This window comes from Alligator mississippiensis, chromosome 11, assembly GCF_030867095.1.
Source record: "Alligator mississippiensis isolate rAllMis1 chromosome 11, rAllMis1, whole genome shotgun sequence".
Classification (NCBI taxonomy): Eukaryota; Metazoa; Chordata; order Crocodylia; family Alligatoridae; genus Alligator; species Alligator mississippiensis.
In genome coordinates this window covers 31,019,755-31,042,649 of record NC_081834.1, presented here as the reverse complement: position 1 = coordinate 31,042,649, position 22,895 = coordinate 31,019,755, and the positions used below count along the sequence as shown (strand labels likewise).

General features: G+C 44.8%; 1 protein-coding gene across 1 annotated transcript in view; it reads right to left on the bottom strand.

The window, feature by feature from the left end:
• Positions 1-22,895, bottom strand: part of ACSBG1 (acyl-CoA synthetase bubblegum family member 1) — an 84,607-nt gene that overhangs the window by 34,280 nt on the left and 27,432 nt on the right. Inside the window, exons 3-6 of the mRNA XM_014605949.3 lie at positions 10,413-10,630; positions 8,303-8,391; positions 7,153-7,273; positions 2,737-2,817 (exon numbers count right to left, since the gene is read on the bottom strand). Of these exons, the coding sequence (XP_014461435.1) occupies positions 2,737-2,817; positions 7,153-7,273; positions 8,303-8,391; positions 10,413-10,630 (509 nt within the window). The remainder of the gene's footprint in view (positions 1-2,736; positions 2,818-7,152; positions 7,274-8,302; positions 8,392-10,412; positions 10,631-22,895) is intronic.

Here is a 22,895-nt window from a genome sequence, read left to right as displayed (position 1 = left end):
AGGCAGAGTGTGGGTCAAAATGTAACATCTATAGTAGCACCACTGCCTGCTGCCCCGGGGGGGAGTGAGAGTCCCCTGTGAGACCCTGGGGCACCAGTTGTGGTGTGAGGTACCCCAGCTCCCCATATCCAGGAAGGGGGACCCAGAGAGAGTGTGGGATTAGTGAGGCTGGAGGTAGAGTGCCCCCTCGACTGGCCCATGCTGGGGCCAGGACCGAGAAGGTCAAAAGGGCCAGGTGCCCACCACGAGGGGCACCCAGGGTCATGGGCCTGGGACCCCGACTGGCCTTTGAGGTGAGGCCAGGGCCTGTGTATGGCCGAAGGTCTCAAGTTGGGGACCATGCCCAAGAGGGTCCTGCCAGGATGATTCTGGAGCCCAGTGTGGGGCAGGGGTGCTTGTTAACATCTGGATGCCATCTGCAAGGCTAGGGCTGCAGTGTAGGGGAGGACTGGAACTGCAGATAGGGCCCCCTGGCATCGGAGCAAGAAATGGGCAGTCTCCTGCTTATTAACATCTATGCATAAATTACCAACAAGGCATGGTGGGCGAGACAAGTGGGCGGCAGCCCAGAGGCAGGTGGGAGGCCGGTGACAGCTGGCCTGAGTGAAGCCCACCTCACCACAAAAAGGGCTCAGGACACCCTCTCCCCTTGACTTGGGTTCAACCCGAACACTTGGGTGCTGGAGTTGTGAGTGAGCGGAGGGATTTCCTCCTTCCATTCATAACTGCTGCCGAGCCGGCTTAATTGACTACCTGCAGCAGCCAATTAACACAAAAAAACCCCAGTAAAGAGAGTGTGGCGAGCCAGTAGGGGGCGCTCCTGAGTTGAGCCGCCCACCTCACTGCGCCCAACCACCTTCCAGGCTCCGAGTGCCCTCCCTGGGGTGCCTCACGTCTGGTCCACCCCTCCCCTGGAGCACACCCACTAACTGGGGTTCCCACTGCCACCATCCAAGGCTCTGGACTCACTTCTGGCTCTGCGCACCTTGGAAAACACAGGCCTGATCATCCAATGGGTACTAGACCCAATACCAGCACTTGGGGCACTTCCCCAAGTCAGGGGCTTATTAGGGAAGCCTCCCTTAGTCCACAGACCTAAGGGACCTCCTAGGCATAATTTAGACCCACCCCTCAATAAGTCTCCCAGACCGGTCACAAAGGAGAACTTTATTGATTACAGGGGGTAGGGTGAAAACAGGGTAAAAGGTAGAGCAATATTAGAGGAATTCCATAGAGCAAACTAGAATGACTGAGGTAGCCGTTTAAACACGCATCTGAGTTACTGTAAGCTAAATATCTAGTCTGATCTCATGTAGCTTACTCACACACATCATCCAGAGGTGGTTGGAGTTTCCTCTGGAGGCAGGTCACTCTTTGAGCATGAGGTTATGAAGAGAGAGCCTGTTTCAGATTCACCTAGATGACCGCATGGGTAATGGCTCCCCTTCTTCCTGGCCCGGGCCTTTAAATAACCTCTCTGACCTCAGCAGCCCAGTCCAATCGAAGCTGCCAGTGCTGGCCACAAGCCAACCAATCTAAAAAAGCACCACTGGCTACCTGGGCCGGGCCTGGCCTGGGCTGGGCTGGGCTGGGCTGGGCTTCCCCCCCCCCAGGTGACCAGAGCATCCGCCTCCCAGGCACCAGGCTTTTGTCATGTAGACAAGGGAGGGAGATCCCCGCCCTGAGGGATTCAACACCAGCCCCTCATGCTGGCAGAGACAGATCTCTGGAGAGGGGCACAGACGGTGGCATTTCTGCCACAGAGAGTATGTCTCTCCTTCTCCCTCCTTTCCTGGGTGTGGGGTGTTTTTTTTGTAAGAGCTCCTCCGAGCTCAAAAGACCATATCGGTCTCTTGCCCCATTCTCGGGGACTTCAGTCTCGGGCAGTGGGTAGCTACAGCCCTACCTGCCCGTGTTGTCTTTGCCGTTCACTCCTCCTCTCCCCTCCAGTTCCCCACTCTGTCCTGGAAATAGACCCGGCCGCCTAATTGCACCAATTTGTCTCACCTCGAGCTGGGGCAGATCAGGAGCTCCCGCTGTAGCGTGGTTATGCTGCTCCAGTTGGGCACATGCTCTTGGGCAGGGGACCACCCTGGGTAAGCAGTCTTTAGTTCTCCACACTTGTATATGGTGGTTTGTATTTTACCATTTTGGATATTGATTATGGTGTCCAAAAATAAATGTTGGTGTTGGAGTATTCAACAGATAGCCTGATGGAGGGGTGGACTCAGAACAACCTTGGAGAACTCAGAACAACAGAACAACAACAGGACAACAGCAGAGTCTTCCAATGCCTAAAGAAGGGTGTTTGTACTCGAAAGGTTGCAAATAATTTTTTTCCAACTATTCAGTTGGTCTAATAAAAGATATCACATCTACCCAAAGAACCTTGCCTGCCGATGTCCTTAGACCAGCACAGATATAACCAACAACCCTGTCCGATAAGTATGTATTCTCACCAGAAGCCTGGTAAGTTAATTCAGTCAAGTAAGAGAAACAATACACATGCTAAACAATGCAGCTCTAATTTCAAATATCAAGTATCAATTAGCAAGTCACAGGGTAAATTAAATCAATTAAAAATTATTCTGAAGTATTTTGAAGAGTGCACACACCTGAGAACATTTTTATCTGCCAGCAAACAGAAAAAACATAGATGAAATTCATAAATAAATAAAATTAATGTATATAACAAATTAAGCGTTATGAATTATAACTGTTCTAGGATTCACATACTGTATATAAATTGGGATGTTTTTCTGGCAAAGATTCTTTGTATTGCACAACAGCTTTCAAGTGTGGCAAATGATTCCAGATCTGTTGGATTAAAAATATATATATAATTTATTATGCATTTATTATTTAAAGAAAAAGATCAAACAAAATCTTCCAAAATACTGAGTTAGACAGAGGTCTACAAAGAAACCTTTGAGCTTCCTGCAAGATCCTCATCTTTACACCCATCCATACTGAAGTCAACCTAACCTCTCAGGAAAAAACCTGGGAAAAGAAATAGGCTTCAGATCTGGACATTATCACAACCAGACTGCATTGGACAAACCAGACTGCATTAGACAAAGGTGCAAAATAAGTTCCTGATCACTTTAAACACCTTTTTCCTTTACATTACATCCAGTGAGAGCAGTGCTTTGTGGACAGGATACGAGCTGATTGCAAGTGTTTGTCACACAACGGTGTTTGTCACACAGATGGCAATGACCTCTAAAAGGACCAGGCCTCAACCAAACTTTCATTAAGCTGTTACAGAAAATATTCTGCCTAAATTCCTACTTTATTATATTTAAGATATATTATGCAATACATAAGTGTACACAATGTATTTACTTTTAAAAAAGGCCATTTGACAATTTCTGAGAAGCAGACAAGCATTACATGCATTACTTGAATGTTTGTCTAGCATTTGGTCTGTAGTAATGTAAGGTTACAGTTTCAGATGCTAATAACTGCTTCTTTCACTTCCCTTCTTCATATTTTGCTTTTACTTGTTAGAACATTGAATTGCTTCTCAGTGGCCTACCCACCATAGTTCCCTCTATGCTTTTGACTTGAACTATGGTTGACCGAACTGGTGAGACCAGTATAAACAGCAATCACTTAGTACGTCCATGCTAACCATCATATGTATATTACTAAGATAATAAGCCTACAGTTTTAAAAACAATTTGTGTCACTACTTCTTCATGGAAAACTAAAATGTAACACTATTACATTTATAATTTAAATTATTAAAATAATACACCTACAGTTTTAAAAACAATTTGAGTCACAGTTTCCTCTTGAAAAAGCTAACAGCTAAAACTAAAAGGCTCTAAATCACTCAGTTCTTGCTTGCTTGGGTGTTATCTACACTGTAGCTATTAACCAGAACCATATAATCTACTCTGCTACATGAATTGTGGTAAACACATTCTAGCCAAAAGAAAATATTACAGTACGAGATATCACAACCGATAAAGATAAATTATATTTCATGAGTGCAGGAAAGACATACCTAATGTATATATTTAAAAAAAGCTTTGATAACCTTTTCTGTGATGAGCTGCAATTATTATATATTCATTTCAGATTGAATGAAAAGCCCGTTTTATTTTCCTACGATAAGCAGGGTGTGATTTCAGAGAATCTCTAATGATAGCAAAGTTGTATTGTGAAGTATTAATTTCATTATAAGAGGGTTTCACTGTACTCCCTGAAACCCAAACCCAAGTCACGTGAAGTAGGTCAGCTCATGATGAAGGCTCATCATGTCTGTCACTAGTCATCTTTATTAGCAATTTAGTGAAATTGGAATTGAAATTAATTTGTACCCTCTTAACCATTTTCAGAGAAAAGACATCAGAAACAGAATTAGGGCGTGATGCTATAGTCATCAGAAGATAATTATTTATCATATAACTCGGTAATGAATGGTATGTTCTCTACCAGATAAAATCCGAACTACACAACCCACTGTCACAGGCACCCTACTTGCAACAATGATTCAGGTTCTTGAGTAGCTAATGTTGTAGGGTGTTTTAGATGACACTTTAAAGCAGGTTTAAAGTGGGTTAAATGCCTTTTGCACCACTTTAATGACATTGCTGTTTGCACATTCGGCAGCATATTGCGCATTAATTCCAGCTGCTGTAGCACATTTGGTGGTGTAATGCCCCTTAAATGACTCTGGGACACAGCAAATGACTTTGGGGTGCTGCAAAGTAAAACACCTCCAAGAAGTTTTAGTTTTCTATCTTACAGCTGCGGAGGGAAGCACTGGGCTCCGTGCGGCTCAGGGGCTGTGCAGGCAGCCCATGCAGGCAGCCTGCCAGCAGCCCGGGAAGACAGGCTCCACAGAAGGAAAAAAAAAAAGCAGCGAGCCTGCCTACCTGCCTGAGCTGCACGAGGGCCTGGTGCTTCCCTCTGTGGCTGCAGTACCCCCCAGCACTGCCCGAGCTGGATGCCTGTGGGCAGGTGCCGCCTGGGGTTGGGGGGGGCCACCTCTGCTGCAAAGGGAAGCATTAGTCCCCCCACCCCGCAGCTCAGGGACTGCTCTGCCAGCAGCTCGTTCTCCTCTCCCCGCTGCTGGAGAGGCAGGTAAGGATCAGGCGGACATAGGTGTACTTGACACAAAGGTTTACTTTGCCCTAAATTGAAGCGGTGTTTTTAAAAAACCACCACTTCAATTTAGGGAGAATTAAACCCCCGTGTCATGTACAAATGCCCATAAATGTTTGTTATTCAGGACAAAATCTTTGTTCTTTCCCTGCTCTAATGAGAAATTCTAAATTGCCTCAATACAACAATACATTTAATATTTTTGTCCTCCAAAGCATAGACAAGCTGTCAGTGCCTCTGATAAATGCTCAAAGGATACAGAACAGAGATGGGCAATTATTTTTGCTGGAGGGCCACTTAACAAGTTTTAGTGAACTGCTGAGAGCCACACACTTTTAAAATCTTTTAGAAGATAACATTCTAATAAATTACAGATAATGAACAAAACATACTAAAAATCAAACAGATAACAGATTTTAATTTTATTTCAAAACATTTTTTTTGTCCTGATTTATGCATTTTGAGTAGAGTATATAGAGGTGATTGCATAATAGCTCAAAATAAATTTTTACTCTTGTATATTGTGTGTGTGTGGGGGGAGGAGTGAGGAGAGGGTGCGTGTGTGGGGAGATGGGGGGGTGGATTTGAGGGACTGTCCGGGGGCAGGAGGAGTGTGCAGCAGAGCTCGCCTGGGCAGTCCAGGTACAGTCCGCACTCCCCCCGTCCATCCTGAAGCTGCCTCCGTGGCTCTCTACATGGAGCCAAACCCAGCCCATGCCACGGTCTCACCCATGCCTGTCAGTCCTGACCCTGGTTCTGGCCAGCATGCACAGCTTCCTGGCAGGGCTTCTCCTGGTGTAGCTGCAGGTGCTCGGGTGCTCGGGTGCTGCGTGGCTCCCCCTGCCTCCAGCAGCTCCTCCTCTTCCTCGTGACCCTGCTGCACCACTCTGGGTTGGGGGAAGCTGCATCCAGGCAGCTCCTGCCTCAGCTCACGAGGCTCCAGATCTGCCTTCCACCCAGTCCGCCCACAGGTGGCTGCTTGCTCATCTCACTGGGTGGCCTAGTGGGTAGAAAGAGGCCAGGAGCTGGAACCCTATGCACTGGGTTAGGAGTAGTCTGGCTGAAGCTCCCTCCCCTGCCCAGAGCAGCACAGTAGGGACATAAGGAGGAGAAACGACTGGAGGTAGGGAGAGCTGAGCAAGACCCAAGTGGCTGCAGTCATACCAGGAGCAGTCCCACCAGGAAGCTATGAATGCTGGCTGGGGCTGGGAGGCATGGGCTGGAGTACAGCACAGGTGCCCTGGGTAGGAATGGGTGGGACTTGGCCACATGCAGAGTACTGCGGGAGCAGTCACAGGCGAGATCCAGTTAATTGGTGGGTGCCTGCCTGCAGGCCAGATCCAATTGCTTGTTCGGATGGACTTGGCCCACAGGTTGTATTTTGTCCCGTCCCCCCTCCACTCATACAGAAGAACTAGAGCAAGTTCAGAGAAAGGCAACAGCAATAACTAGCCCTGCCATATGGAAGGGTTTCCAAATAAGGAGTGACTAAAGAGTCTAGGCTCATATTCAGTTTAGAAAAGAGATGCTTGAGGAGGGAAGTAAGGTGTTACAAAATACTAAATGGCAAGGAGAAATAGAGATGTATTATTTACTAATCTCTCACAATACAAGAACTATGGGTTGTAAAATTAAACTGGTAGGTAGTAAGTTTAAAACTGAAAAGAAAGTTTTTTCACATAGCATGTGAACTCACTGCCACAAGATGTTGGGACAGCTGACAGTTTAGCCAGGTTCAAAAAGGGACTAGACAAATTCTTGGAGGAAAGGTTTATCAGTAGCTACTGAATATGAGAGTTAGGGGTACATCCTCTAATTCAGAGCTTCCTAGACCATAAATGCTGGAGGCTGCAAGTGGGAGAGGAATGAGGGAAAAACTCTGGTCATACCCTGTTCATTCTCCCTTTCTGCCTCCACTCTGACACTGTACGACACAGGATACTGGGCAAGACAGATTATGGTCTGTTCCAGTAAATGGCAATTCTTATGTTTTTATGTGGAACTACAACACAAGTTACAATAGCAACCTCTTCATACCTGCATTATTTTGTCCAGTTGTTTTTGACTGTCTACCACAATGATATTGGCTTTGCTGTCATGAGAAATGTGGTGACAAGCCTCTGGTGAGTTAGTCGTATAAATTCCTGTGACAATTCCTCTGTAACAAAGCAAACTTGGGGGGTAAGCGAGGAAATACTAAGCATGTGATGCACTTTACCCTTGATACTATACATGTTCAAAAGGGAGGAGAAATTGGAGACTGTATGAAAACCACTTGTGAGCACAGTGGTGTAGCGCAGTCATGGCTGTTAGATGTTATTTATTTATTTACTTTGGTATTTTACACATGAATATCAACAGCCAAGTAGAATGCAGCACTTAGCAAAAAAAACAGCACCATCACTGGCAGTGTGGCTGTCTGAGGTGTCCAATTTGCCTAAATTAAAAACATTGATGCAACAATGGCAGAGGCAATGGTGGAAAGCTCAATATTTTACCTACCACATAATTGACAGTATGGTTAGACCATGCAGTAAAGAGGGTTACATCCTCTTTATACTACAGCCTCTGCTACTTTCTGCTATTGATAGGGCTCCACTGAAGGTGAAATGTCTGTCTGAATTTTACTGATGTAGGCACAATCCAAGAGAAACTAAGTTGAAAAACATCAGTTATTGGGATTATACAGACAGACACCAGAGAAGATAAATGTAGGTTTGTCTGTGCTTCCTTTGTCATTTCAGCCATGTCATATTCTGCTGTGGCATCAAGCCAAAACCAGCATATGAGCGGGTTCCACTGCGCTGACAAAAGCGGTAGGCTCTGGTCCCCATCTCTCTAGGACCAGCGATGAGAGACTGTACTATGCTAAATGTTCTGTGTGACTACCATAATTGAACCTATATTAAATAAGTTCAATTGGTCAGGTTTTGGGTTACTTTACACAGTATAGGGAGAAAGAAATAGAGCTCCATGATGTGACTGTCTACACAATAGGATCTAGAATAATTTACATCATGGTTACATTTCAAAATGAGGCAATACTGTAAGACAACTTTTGGGGCCACTAACTCAGACCTTTGGGCACTGTAATCCACAATGTTTCTATCCTTGTAGTCACACCATAGAATCAAACATTGCCTTGGGACACATTCATTCCTAAACCCAGAACAAGTCCAAAACTTACCCAGCAAAAACAGCTCCAACTGCTGAAATGAACCATTCTGAAGAGTTAAATCCAAGAATTGCTACACTGTGGAATCGTTCAAGACCAAGCTTAAAATGAAACAGTAAACACTGGGATAGTTAATGCAAGCATATGGGACAGAAAGATTCAGTGCACCTGTACACATGCACATGCACCCCCCACACACCCAAATATATGCAGAGGAAAAATTTGATCTTTTCATTATCTACAAATTTTAAAAGTGCCTGCCCATAGTTCTAGGCACCTTTGTAAAATATAATAGAACATGTACACAATACCAGTGAAAACAATGTCTGCAGTTCCCATACCCCTGAACTCCTTACCCATTTGCTCAACCTTGTTCCTTGGAAGATCTGAACAAAAACATTTGTTCAAATCCAACATTTAGGTTGGATATTAGGAAAAACTCTCTCACTAGGAGGACTGTGAAGCACAGGAATGGTTACCTAAAGAGGTGGTGGAATCTCTATCCTTGGAGGTTTTTAATGCCCAGCTTGAAAAGCTTTGGCTGGGATGATCTAGTTGGGAATGGTCCTGCTTTGAGCAGGGGGTTGGACTAGATGAACTCCTGAGGTTCCTTCCAATCCTAATTTTATATGATTCTAGGAAAAAAATATTGAAAAATAGGATTTTGTAACATGAACTAGAAGTACAATTAATATTAGATCATCTCTTACTTATAATGTTTCCCAAATCCTTATATATTTCTTTTTCCTTGGGATCAGATTTACCTGGATTTTGTATGTTGCCCTGAGGGAGGATGGTGACAGTGTTACATAGGCCTGATACTGTTCTTGAAAGAATTGTACTTCAGGATCTCTGAGGAACAGAGTGAAGTGTGTTCCCTGAACAGTTTCTTTGGAATGATGCAATATGTTCCCTCTGCTCACTCAACCTACCCATTGGGCTGGCACAGATTTGGGAAGACCTGGCATTGGAATTAAAGCCCTCACTGATGTTTTTATTTGTATTCTCAAGGATGGTAAAATTGAGTTCTCTTTATGCTCAAGAGCAAAATGTCTGAGGTTGTGCCCTGTCTCTATGTAAGGGCCTTCAAAGAGAAAAAGTTCCATGTCCACTCTCCACCCTCCCCTTTGGCCCTGAAAGAACAGAATGGAAGGGAGGTACTAAAGCAACTTTCCCTGGTATTATACACAGCCAACCTGATGCTACCTGTGCCAAACACTGCTGGATTTATTCTTCTTTGGACTTTTCTGAAAAGTGCGTACTAAATTTTATCCTATTTTAAAAACTAACCTACATTACATTTCAGCACCTGAAAAAAATCTAAAGCCCATGCCACCAATCTGTGGTATAGATTCCAGAAAGAACTTTACATGGACTCTAGCATCCCTTCTCTGTGAATAACATCCTTGTTTCACCAGCTGTAACTAACTTCCCAGCTGGTTTCTTGCCTACTGCCTTTGTAACTTTTTTAACCTAACATCTTTGTAACCAGAGTTATCAGTACCATCGGCTACCATTAAAAATAATAATAAAAATAGCTATCATGTGTACAACTAAAAAGTATAATCTATTACATATTTCTGAGCTGCTTCTTACTGGTTTGGTCAATCATAGAAATTGAAGTTGCTATGCAATTTAGAAATATTGGGACATTAAGGTAATTAGGACCATCAGATGTACCTCTTTTACAAGGAAGTAAATAAAATGAGACATTTCAGGATAAAAGCCTTTCTGTAATAGTCTGAAAAGTTCTCTCTGGTGGTTGAATGGTATAGTTGCTAATCTAAGAAGGCTGTGTCTGGACAGGATAATATATGGGAATTGCTGTGATAAATATTCAATTTATCACAAAGTAGGTAAGTCAGGCAGAAGTCAGGCAGAAAGCAGGGCAGGGTGGCACCTTAGAGACCAATTCGTTCAGAAAGGTGTAAGCTTTTGTACGTGACAGTCAACTTCATTAGTCCATTAATTAGGCTAGCATTTGATGAAGTGGGCTATTGCCTATGAAAGCTTATGCCTTTCTGAATGAGTTAGTCTCTAAGGCCACCCTGCCTTGCCTTTAACCTCTTATAAGTGATTGTTCCTCCTGAGGCATTTGTTGTTTTAATATGTTTACTCTTACCTTCAGGAAGCTTTTAGCTGCTTTCCGAGAAAGACTGTAATACTCTGAAAATGTGATCTTTTCCCATTTTCCATTCTTTCTGCTGACCAAAGCATTGAGAGGCCCATATTTTTCCATGGACTCTTTGAACATTTGATGAACTGTTAGTGGAGTTTGTGAACAGGATGGATCTATTCTTAGTTTGACCACACCATTGGCATATGTAGTCCATAATGATTCTGAAAGGTAAAGCATTATTAAGATACAATACTACATCAGAGTAAAAAATAGCATCTGGTCATACAAAGACTGTATCTTAATGCACATGAAGAAGGCAAATGAAATAAGATCACACAGGAAGTTTTGAGTGCTTGACTTTGAAACCTTAGATAGTCTTATGTGCTTATTTTTGTTAAAAAACTTAAGAACTGAAGAAACAAAAATGTCACTAGGTAAAGCCATATTGTTGCTCCTCATGAGTCATTCACAGGATGCAGGATCATTAGGTACACTGCAGAGCCCTCTACTAATTGAGGTAAGAGTGGAAGTAGATAATTGTATGTGTACCTGAAACAAGTGGGAGGACTGAGACACAAACTGCAAATGGTTTTCACAGGCATTTGGTGGAAAATCAAAGAAGTGTTCAGACTAAAGACTAATGAGTTCATCCAGGATGTGGAAGAGAGTATGTTCTACTGCTTATACTCTCCTTGTCTCCCTCATAGCTCCTCCTGTTTTTCTTCTGTTCTTATCTCCCCCCTCCACTGCCTGCTCCTGTCCCACACCAACTCTTCCCTTGGCCCCTGCCCATTCCTCCCTATCCAATACATGATGCCATCATTCTCCCAGCTTAGGCAGACCCAGAGGGTGAAGTGGTGTGGTTGCGCTTCCCTTCTGCCACTGGCTGACCCAGGTACAGGGGGAGCCCCAGAACTGCTCCTGCTGCTAAGCAGATGAGTTTTCTGCAACAGAAGAATTGCTCTATTATTTTTCTGTTATAAAAAAAAGTGAAAACTAAGAGATGGCATTTTCTGAGAGAGAAATTTAACAAAGGCAGCCTTAAATCTAACCGGGAGTGTCTTAAGCTTAACAAGGCTGAGAACTACTGACCTACAGAAACAGAAATCTCATTGTAAAAAAACTACCTTTAGGGTACCGATGATTTTTTAACCTGCAATCGTAACTTGCCCACTTGTACTCATAATTAATCTAGAGTTGTTGCTGCATTTTAACATGTGTAGACTTGCTATGTTAAAAACCATTGTGTTAATAGATGTTCTTATCTAGAACAATGCTCTTATATTCATAATTACATCTTGGAACTGCTGCTGCCTCTTGTACTTTATATAAGATTATTGTGTTAATTTAGTTTCTCAGTTAATTTATTATTATATTTTAAATTATTTGCCTATTGTTTTTCTCTCATTTATTCTGTTCATATCATATGCTGATGCATGTGCATCATGACATAAATATAGTAATAAGTAATTTTTTCATTCATTTCTTGGGCATACTGTTTCCAGCAGCTAATTCCATCTAAAGAAGAGTTGTTTGTATCTTAAAGCAAGTGCTCTTAAGTCAGAAACAACTGTACTACCCAAGAAAATGGAGAGTGTGTAAGCAAGGCTACACTCTTCCTAGCACTGGATTAAAACTGAACAGCAGATTAGCTTTTGGCATGAATAGTTATAAATCTTAACACACAGTGATTTATCTTATAAAGATTAAGAAACAAAAAATTAACAAAATAAGCTCTTTGCACATGAGAGAGATTTAATGCTTTTGGAGTCTGGTTGGTTTGTAGAAAACAAAGCAGAAAGCAAAGTCTTAAACTAGTCTGCATGAGCTGCTATTAAACTTAGAGCCTTTTCACAGAACTGCTTCACAGAATAATATTGAACATTAGGGGAAAAATGAGTGGATTAACTGACAAATGCTGGGATTTGGAAGATTGCCAGTACATGGAACACCTCAGCACATGTACAGATGCAGCTAGTAGGATAAATTCTCCCACTTACTGCTTGCTCTCACTATTTTCACATCATATTTATCTCTGGTTGCCAGCAAGCCAACCTGCCCTTTTCAGGGAAATGCCCCATAGTTGTTGATGTCTAGGAGGAGAGGGATGCAGGCAATGATTAAAAGCTGTGACTATATTGTTCCATAGTGCATGCACAGTTCACATATGACTCCATGTATTGTGAGACAGGCAGTGAGAAGAATCAAAGAATCATAAAAAGTTAGTACTGAAAGGGATCTCGGGAGGTGTAACAGGTGCCCGCTCTGGGCCAATCTAAACGTGGCCTGCACACCTGTTCCTGGGGCAACCGCCCACCTTCTCGCCTGCCATGCCTTGTTGTTAATTGACTGATTGATGTTAATTAGCGGGAGGTTGCCCTTTTTCTGCCCCGATGCCAGGGGGCGCTATCTGTGGCTCCATTTCCTCCCCTACACCGCAGCCCATGCCTCACCGATGGTACCGCCGTTGTTGTCTGGGCCTTGTTGTAATCTAGCCCCCTTGTTCTCACTGGGCCCTCCACGGCCCTGCCTCACTCTGTGCCTTCACTGGCGCTTGGGCTTTCCATTGCCCTGTCTGGCACTGTGCCCTCCCTGGGACTTCTCAATGCTGCCCCCTCTCTGGGGCTTCTCGGCGCTGCCCCTCCCTCTGGGGCTTCCCAACGCAGCCCCTCCCTCTGGGGCTTCTCCAATGCTGCCCCCTTTCTGGGGCTTCTCCAATGCTGCCCCTCTCTTTGGGGCTTCTCAACGCAGTCCCTCTCTCTGGGGCTTCTCCAATGCTGCCCCCTTTCTGGGGCTGGGGTCTGGCCCCTTCTCTTTGGCTCATTCCAGCAGGGCTCCTTCCCCCTTGGCTGCCAGCAGGGAACTGCCTCCTGGCCTCCGGCCTGTGGTTTATATAGGAGCCAGGCCCTGCCCTTCTGGTCAGCTGACCAGGCAGGTGCGAGTCACTAGTTCCCTCCGGTTACCTTAGCAACCAGCACCTGCGTAGTTACTCTGGCTCTACAAGTAGCAGGCACCTTAGTGCCCCGCTACAGGAGGTCATCTAGTCCAACCCTCTGCTCAAAGCAGGACCATCACCAATTACATCATCCCAGCCAAAGCTTTGTCTAGCCAGCTTTTGAAAACCTCCAAGGATGGAGATTCCACCAGCTCTCTGGGTCACCTGTTCCAGTGTTTTACTACCTTCCCAGTGAGAAAATTCTTCCTAATATCTAACCTAAACTTCCCTTGCTGCAACTTGAGACCATTGCTCCTTGTTCTATCATCTGCCACCACTGAGAAGAAGTCTAGCTCCATCCTCTTCCGAACCTCCCTTCAGGTATTTGAAGGCTGCTATTAAATCCCCGCTCAGTCTTATCGTCTCTAGACTAAATAAGCCCAGTGTCTTCAGTCCTTCCTCAAAAATCATGTCCCCCAGCCCCCTTGTCATTTTAGTTGCCCTCCGCTGGACCCTCTCCAATTTGTCCACATCCTTTCTGTAGTGGTGATGGTGGGGGGAGGGGGTGTCCAAAACTGAACATAGTACTACAAATGTGGCCTCACCAGTGCTGAACTGAGGGGAATAATCACTTCCCTTGACCTGCTGGCAACAAACCTATCAATACAACCCAGTATGTCGTTAGCCTTCTTAACAACAAGGACACACTGTTGGCTCATATTCAGCTTATTGTCCACTGTAACCCCCAGGTCCTTTTCTGCAGAGCTGCTTCTCAAGCCAGTCAGCCCCCAGCTTGTACTGGTGCATGGGATTGTTCCATCCTAAGTGCAGGACTCTGCACTTGTCCTTGTTGAACCTCATGAGATTTCTTTCTGAATAATCCTTTGATTTGTCTAGGACACTGAATCCTAGCCCTCCCATCCTGTGCATTTACCACTCCCCCCGGCTTGGTGTCATCTGCAAACTTGCTGAGGGTGCACTCCATTCCATCTTCCAGGTTGCTGATGAAGACATTGAACAAAACTGGCCCCAGGACTGAACCATGGGGCACTCCATTTGATACTGGCTGCCAACTAGACATCGAGCCATTGATTGCTAACCCCTAAGGCTAATGCTCCCACCAGTGATCTACTTTACAGTCCATTCATCCAGCCTGTACTTCCTTAGCTTGCCTGTGAGAATGTTGTGGGAGACCATATGAAAAGTCTTGCTAAAATCAAGATATACCACATCCACTGGTCTCCCTGCATACACGGAGCCAGTCACCTCATCATAGAAGGCAATCAGGTTGGTCAGGCATGACTTGCCCTTGGTGAATCCACACTGACTGTTTCTAATAACTTTTTTTTCTTTCAAGTGCTTAGAAACGGATTCTTTGAGGATCTGCTCCATGATTTTTCCAGGGACTGAAGTGAGGCTGACTGGTCTACAGTTCCCTGGATCCTTTTTCCCTTTCTTAAATATGGACACTATGTCTGCCTAGGTTGGTGGATCTCCTCCGGCGGGCTTTAAACTAGGCTCATTGGGGAGAGGGGAATATGAGGGCGGGGGAAGCTGTGGGCCACCGAACCATGTGGCACCCACAAAGCCCAGCCTGAAGAAAGAGAGCATTGGGAACCTGAAAGCCATGGGGAGGCCAGCACTACGGCACAGGTAAGAAACGAGAAGGTAAGAAACAATGGGCCCCTTGGGACTTGGAGCGGGGGGGGCAGCAAAGGCACCAGTCGCAGGGCTCAAGTGTCTATATACTAATGCTAGGAGCATGGGGAACAAGCAGGATGAATTAGCGCTCCTGCTTGCACTAAACACCTATGACTTAGTGGGGCTAACAGAAACCTGGTGGGATTCATCCCACTACTGGGCAGTACATATTGAGGGCTATAGATTGTACAGAAAGGACAGGGTGGGGAAGAAAAGGGGAGGGGTTGCGCTCTATGTCAGTGAGCAATATACATCAACCCTCATCAAGACAGAATCCAAGGATGAGTAAGTAGAAGGATTGTGGGTTAGGCTACATGGAGGGCAAGGAGAAAGGGATTTGGTGGTAGGGGTCTGCTACAGACCCCCACATCAAGGGGAAGAAAGAGATTCGGGGCTCCTGAGGCAACTCTCGGAGACCATAAAAGCTAAAGAGGCGGTAGTCATGGGGGACCTAAACTACCCGGACATCTCCTGGGAGTCACAGACAGCAAAGTCCCACCGCTCACGAAGGTTTCTAACCTGTGTACAGGACCTCTGCCTGACACAGGAGGTACACGGTCCCACTAGGGGGAATGCCATACTGGATCTGGTATTGGCAACGGGGGATGACATGGTAGGGGACCTCCAGATTGGTAGCCATCTGGGGGACAGTGATCACCTAATAATAGAATTCACCATAAGACGTCGAGTGGGTAAGGTAACTAGTAGGGTGAAAGTGCTAGACTTTAGGAAAGCTGATCTCAATGAACTCAGGCGATTAGTCAAGGACGCACTGCAGAGTAGGAGTTTTGAAGGGATGGCAGCCCAAGAAGGGTGTCTGTGCCTTAAGGAAACGATCCATCGGGCACAAAGCAAGACGATCCCCGAGCGAGGCAAAAGAGGGAAAGGGGCCAGGAGGCTTCCCTGGCTGACCGCAGAAATCCAGGGCAGCCTAAGGGCCAAAAGGGGAGCACATAAAAAGTGTAAACAGGGAGAGATCACCAAAGACGAATATACCTCCTCTGCTCGTGCTTGTAGGGAGGCAGTTAGACGGGCCAAAGCTACCACGGAGCTGAGGATGGCAACCCAAGTAAAAGACAACAAGAAATTGTTTTTTAGATATATAGGGAGTAAAAGGAAGACCCAGGGAGGAATAGGACCCCTGCTAAATGGGCAGAAACAATTGGTGACAGACAGGGGGGACAAGGCTGAACTCCTCAACGAGTTCTTTGCCTCAGTGTTCCTAAGCGAGGGACACGACAAGTCTCTCACTGGGGTTGTAGAGAGGCAGCAGCAAGGCGCCAGACTTCCATGCGTAGACCCTGAGATGGTGCAGAGTCACTTGGAAGAACTGGATGCCTTTAAGTCGGCAGGCCCGGATGAGCTCCATCCGAGGGTGCTGAAGGCACTGGCCGACATCATTGCAGAGCCACTGGCGGGAAAATTCGAATGCTCGTGGTGCACGGGCCAAGTCCCGGAGGACTGGAAAAGGGCCAACGTGGTCCCCATTTTCAAAAAGGGGAGGAAGGAGGACCCGGGCAACTATAGGCCAGTCAGTCTCACCTCCATCCTTGGCAAAGTCTTTGAAAAAATTATCAAGGCTCACATTTGCGAGAGCCCAGCAGGACAAATTATGCTGAAGGGAAACCAGCACGGGTTCGTGGCAGGCAGATCATGCCTGACCAATCTAGTCTCTTTTTGTGACCAGGTTACAAAACGCCTGGACACAGGAGGAGGGGTGGATGTCGTATACTTAGACTTGAGGAAGGCCTTCGATACGGTATCCCACCCCATACTGGTGAACAAGTTAAGAGGCTGTGACTTGGATGACTACACAGTCCGGTGGGTGGCGAATTGGCTGGAGGGTTGCACCCAGAGAGTCGTGGTAGATGGGTCGGTTTCGACCTGGAAGGGTGTGGGCAGTGGGGTCCCACAGGGCTCGGTCCTTGGACCGATACTCTTCAATGTCTTCATCAGTGACTTGGACGAGGGAGCGAAATGTACTCTGTCCAAGTTTGCAGATGACACAAAGCTATGGGGAAATGTGGAAATGCCGGAGGGCAGGGAACAGCTGCAAGCAGACCTGGACAGGTTAGACAAGTGGGCAGAAAACAACAGAATGCAGTTCAACAAGGAGAAATGCAAAGTGCTGCACCTAGGGAGGAAAAATGTCCAGCACACCTACAGCTTAGGAAATGACCTGCTGGGTGGCACAGAGGTGGAAAGGGATCTTGGAGTCCTAGTGGACTCCAAGATGAACATAAGTCGGCAGTGTGACGAAGCCATCAAAAAAGCCAATGGCACTTTATCGTGCATCAGCAGATGCATGACGAATAGGTCCAAGGAGGTGATACTTGCCCTCTATCGGGCGCTGGTCAGACCGCAGTTGGAGTACTGAGTGCAATTCTGGGTGCCACACTTCAAGAAGGATGTGGATAACCTGGAGAGGGTCCAGAGAAGGGCCACTCCTATGGTTAAGGGCTTGCAGACCAAGCCCTACGAGGAGAGACTAGAGAAACTGGACCTTTTCAGCCTCCGCAAGAGAAGGTTGAGAGGCAACCTTGTGGCTGCCTATAAGTTCATCACGGGGGCACAGAAGGGAATTGGTGAGGATTTATTCACCAAGGCGCCCCCGGGGGTTACAAGAAACAATGGCCACAAGCTAGCAGAGAGCAGATTTAGATTGGACATTAGGAAGAACTTCTTCACAGTTCGAGTGGCCAAGGTCTGGAACGGGCTCCCAAGGGAGGTGGTGCTCTCCCCTACCCTGGGGGTCTTCAAGAGGAGGTTAGATGAGTATCTAGCTGGGGTCATCTAGACCCAGCACTCTTTCCTGCCTATGCAGGGGGTCGGACTCGATGATCTATTGAGGTCCCTTCCGACCCTAACATCTATGAATCTATGCCCTTTTCCAATCATCCAGGACTTCTCCTGATCACCATGAGTTTTTAAAGATGATGGCCAATGGCTCTGCAATCATATCAGCCAACTCCCTCAACACCCTTGGGTGCACCCCATCCAGTCCCATAGGCTTGTATACGTCCAACTTTTCTACATAGGGCCTAACCTATTCTTTCACCACTGAGGGCTGCTCACCTCCTCTCCAAATTGTGCTGACTGGTGCAGCCATCTGGAAGTTAACCTTGCCTCTGAAGACTGAGGCGAAGAAGGCATTCATCACTTCAGCCTCTTCTGCATCCTCTGTCACAAGGTTGCCTCCCCCATTCAGTCAGGGGCCCATACTTTCCCTGATCCTCCTCTTGCTGACATACTTGGAGAAACCCTTCTTGGCATAATATACAACAAGTCTTATATGTTTTCATTTCCACTATGAATATAATAATAATCTGCAATGAGAGAAGAACAGAGTGGGAAAATTCTGGACATGCTCTATTCACCTCTGTCTTTCAGCATTCACTCTGCTACCATGCAAGACTGGATTCTAGGTTAGATAAACCTGTGGTCTGACCTAGTAAATGGCATTTCTTATAATGATTATGTATGTAAATATGACATTCTGTAACATACGTTAATATTTTAAAAAACTGGCTAGAAACTCTGGTTTACTGGCTGGTGAATTTTTGTTTCACTTCAATCAGGAATCAAATACATATTTTTAAATAGCTATTCCTCTTTCATCACTTTTCTAATAATTTAACTGAATTAAATTAAATTCAGCTGAAGCCCTGCCAACATTCTTATAAGTTGTTGAACTTCACCAACAATGTTCAGAACCCAGTTAAGAGCAACAAAAATTATTAGGGGCTTGGGAGACGAGACTTATGATGAAACTCTGAAAGATTTGGGATATTTAGTCTGGAGAAAGGAAGACTGAGGTGGGATTTGATAACAGATTTCAAATACCCAAAAGCTGATTACAGAGAGGTTGGAGATTGTTTTTTCTCTGTAGCTCTAAAGGTACAGGTTTAGGAGTAATAGCCTCAAGCTTCAGCAGGGGAAATTTACATTAGACATTAGGAGGAAGTTTCTGACTATGAGGACCTTGCTACATATTCTAATTAAAGCTGGAAACCAGCTATAGAGCTGTTACACATTTTCAACCACTAACTTTGTAGTTGGTTGGCTTTTTTATAGTTGGATAGTCATTTTTATGGTGTGATAATTATTTTACACATGTGGCCAGTCCAAATTTATTGCTCAGTTAACCAGTTCAGTATGTAATATAGCTAAGATGTAGCAGTGGCCTGAGGGTCGTGAAGCATTGGAACAGACTACCTAGAGAAATTGTAGAACACCATCCTTGTACATTTTCAAGAGCAGGTTAGACAGACAGCTGGCTGGAATGGTCTAGTCAGGGATGATCCTGCCTTGAGCAGTGGCTGGACTAGATAACCTTGTGAAGTCCCTTCCAGTCCTACTTCCCTATGATCATATTCTCCCAGAGTAGAATCAGAAGTTTATCCTTCTTCAGAATCTGCTGTTTGTTCAAAGCAGAGGAATCAGTATCTTCCCCTGGGTTTATTTGAGTTGGGGGGTGCTATAGTGTAGAAAGCTCTGTCTATACGGTTATGGACATACATGCATTTGAAGCTGTCTCAGAAGGGGAACATTTCAACATATTGTCATATTGAATGAAATAGTTTGAATGTTTGTAAAGGTTGCCCATTAGCCAGTTTCAGGAAGAAGATAAGATTTATCTCCTTATCTAGTTCATTGTTTTGGGACTATGTGCAAAAGGTCCTGACTTTGCTTAAAGTCTTAATTTAAATTTTATCTTTAGGAGTCTTTTACAAAGAGAGCAAATATCCTGAATTCTGAGAGATCAAACCCTAAGGCCTTTTGACCAGATTGGTAAGAAAAGGGCATTTGCAGTGATATGGAAGTTTCCCAAAGGTAATTTAAAATGCTCAACAAAGGCAAAAGAATCTGTTGAGTAAGATCCGAGCCCAAATTTGGGGGTAATGACAGGTTGAGTAGGAGGAGCCCACTGACGGCAGCTCACTCAATAAAAACTGTAACTTACTGTCCCAATTTGGAGGTGACTATACTTGTAGAACAACGAAGGAAGAATCGCAAGTATAGCCCAGGTCAGACTGATCACCTGAACTACCCTCTCTGTGAACACGAATCTCTTAGTTCACGCTGAAGCCGCGGAGCACCTGAAAGGGACGGAAGGAAGGGGACTTAGTCCTATCACTGCTGAGGCCAGCCTATTGAATCGTATTGCTGAGGCGAGCCCATTGAACCGTACTACTGAGGCCAACCCATTAAATCGTACTACTGAGGAATGAAACCATATTTTGGTATTTGGCTTCTCGGAATTCTAGGATTGTAAGTATAATATGAAAAATAATAGTATTGATTCAAATTTAACTTTTAGTTGTAATTGTAGTTGTTTTTGTAACACTAATTCTTATAGTATTGTTTGGGAAGGAAGTGCATTCGGAGCATTGTTTCTGATATATGTAATTATTGTGTTTTAATGTTTGTGGTGTTTCTTAAAGCTAAGCAGTGTTATATACGTAGCAAAGAGTTTTAAAATAAAATTGTGTTGTATAAATTAAGTGTGTAATCATTGTGAAATCGTGCAATCAGTTAACTACTCCCCCAGCCAGTGCATCAAAACGAATCAGTAAATTGTGTGGGATTTTCTCTATTCCATAACCCACTAGAGACACATATTAGATTCTAATTATTACTTGTGGACAAACAGGGAACAATACAAATGTAGCAAAACTGCTCCAACTTTAATACTGCTTCTTCCAGGGTTAAATTTGGATTGATTTTGAAGCAACCTTTGCTTCAAACTTCCAAATGTATGGAATAATGGAAATGATAATTGGACCTTTAATGGCACATTGGACCTTTGAGCTTAAATAAATTCAGAAATAACAAATGTAGTTAAAAAGGAATAAAAGTGATACATTTTCATGCACGTTTATTCTCTTCATTGACTCCAGAAATAGATGCAATAAGAAGCCTTTGGCGAGTGTGGCGGGCCAGTATGGGGTGCTCCTGTGCTGAGCCACCCACCTCACTGTGCCTGACCACCTTCCAGGCTCCAAGTACCTCCCTGGAGGCGCCTCATGTCTGGCCGACTCCATTCCTGGAGCACACCCACTAGCCTGGGGGTAGTGCTGCCAACACCCAGGGTCTGGCCTGATCCTGGCACTGTGCCCCCTGGGAAACACAGGTCTAGTGGCCCTTGAGGGTACTTAACCCACTTCAATAACTTGGAGGCTTCCTTCAGACTGAAGCACAAGTAGTGGTCTCCCTTAGTCAGCCGAACCAAGGGGACCCCAAGGCATAATCTAAACCCACTCCCAATGTCTCCCATGCTAGGTACAAATGAGAACTTTATTGGTTACAAGGAGTAGGTTTGGAATAGGATACAGAGTAGAGCAATATCAGAGAACTGCCATAGAGCAAACTGGCATGGCTGGGTAGCCTTTGATCATGCATCTGATTTACTGCAAGCTATATATCTAGTTAGATCTCACTCAGGTAGCTTACAAGTATCATCCAGAGGCAGGTGGAGATTCCCTCTGGAGGCAGACAGTTCATTGATCATGAGTTTCAAGGGAGAGAACAAGTTTCAGATGGTCCAGCTCTTCTCCCTCTGAGTTTTCATCATGGCTACTGTTCCCCTTCCTGGGCAGTCCTTAACTTATATAGATCTTATGACCTCATTTGACTGGTCCAATGGAGGCCAGCACCTGTTGGCTGCCAGCCAACCAATTTGAAATGCATCACTGGTTGCCAGGCAGACAGGCGGGGTCTCTAGCCCCCCCTCCCCCAGTCAGGTTGGCATTGCTTAGAACAATAGGGACTATAAGCCCCTCACCCAGCTATGTGATGCCAGTCACCTAGGCAGAGGAAGGGGGTTTCCCCCCTCCCTCAGGAATGTATCCAACTCAGGTTACTTAAAAGAGATGGGATGTCTGCCCTCTGCAGGGCCCATATTAACCAAATTGTCACAAAGCAGAGTTTTTGGGGAGAGACAGAGGTGGCCTTCTGCCACAGAGAGCACATGCATGAATACACGTACACAGATACCAGCATATGCACACAAATGCTTCATCACTGTGCATATTTATAACTACTTATGAAATGCTCCGATGATGCTGAGCACTGCTGAAATACTATTAGTATTTGTTTGTCTATAACAACTAACATCCAAGGACTTCAATACATGTTAATTAATATTTAAATTAGACTCAGCATTCAGATATGGTCAGTATTAAACTATGTTACAGATAGGAAAAATGAGGCATGCAATGAAAATAGGATTCTTGAAGTAAATATGAGCTTTACTATCGACTTGAATGGAAGCAGGACTGGGAACTATGGGACTGGCCCAAGTTCACACAGGGTGTCTGAGACACAGCTGCCATTATAACTGAACTCTTGTTACATTTAGAACTGGGGTTTAACCAACAAGTTACCATCATTCTGCCTCTAAATGGTCTGATTAACAAAACCAGGAAACCTACTATAAAGCATGAGGCTTAATAGTCTGACAAAGCCTAATTGTGACCCATGAAAGAATACTCTGTTTTCTACACACCAGACTCTATTCTTCCTTTTCCTCATGTCCTTGCACATTCCCTTTGGCCTGTATTGCTATCTTATTCTTACCAATTCCCCATTGTAACCCTGGAGCTGAGAATACTGTAGAGAAGGTTTTCTAACCTATGAAAAAAAAAGAGATTTAACTAACAGCAGAAACCATTTCCAATTAGACTCTAAAACACTAAAAGAGTTCAGCATATGGAAGCCCCTTGTATATTTATTATAGAGGGAAACATTATGCAAGCACTAAACTTAATGTGCAGTAACTATGGCGCATTAATGAATGTGTGTGATATTCAGAACCCAGTCTGAATATCTCTATACCACACTGGAGTTAC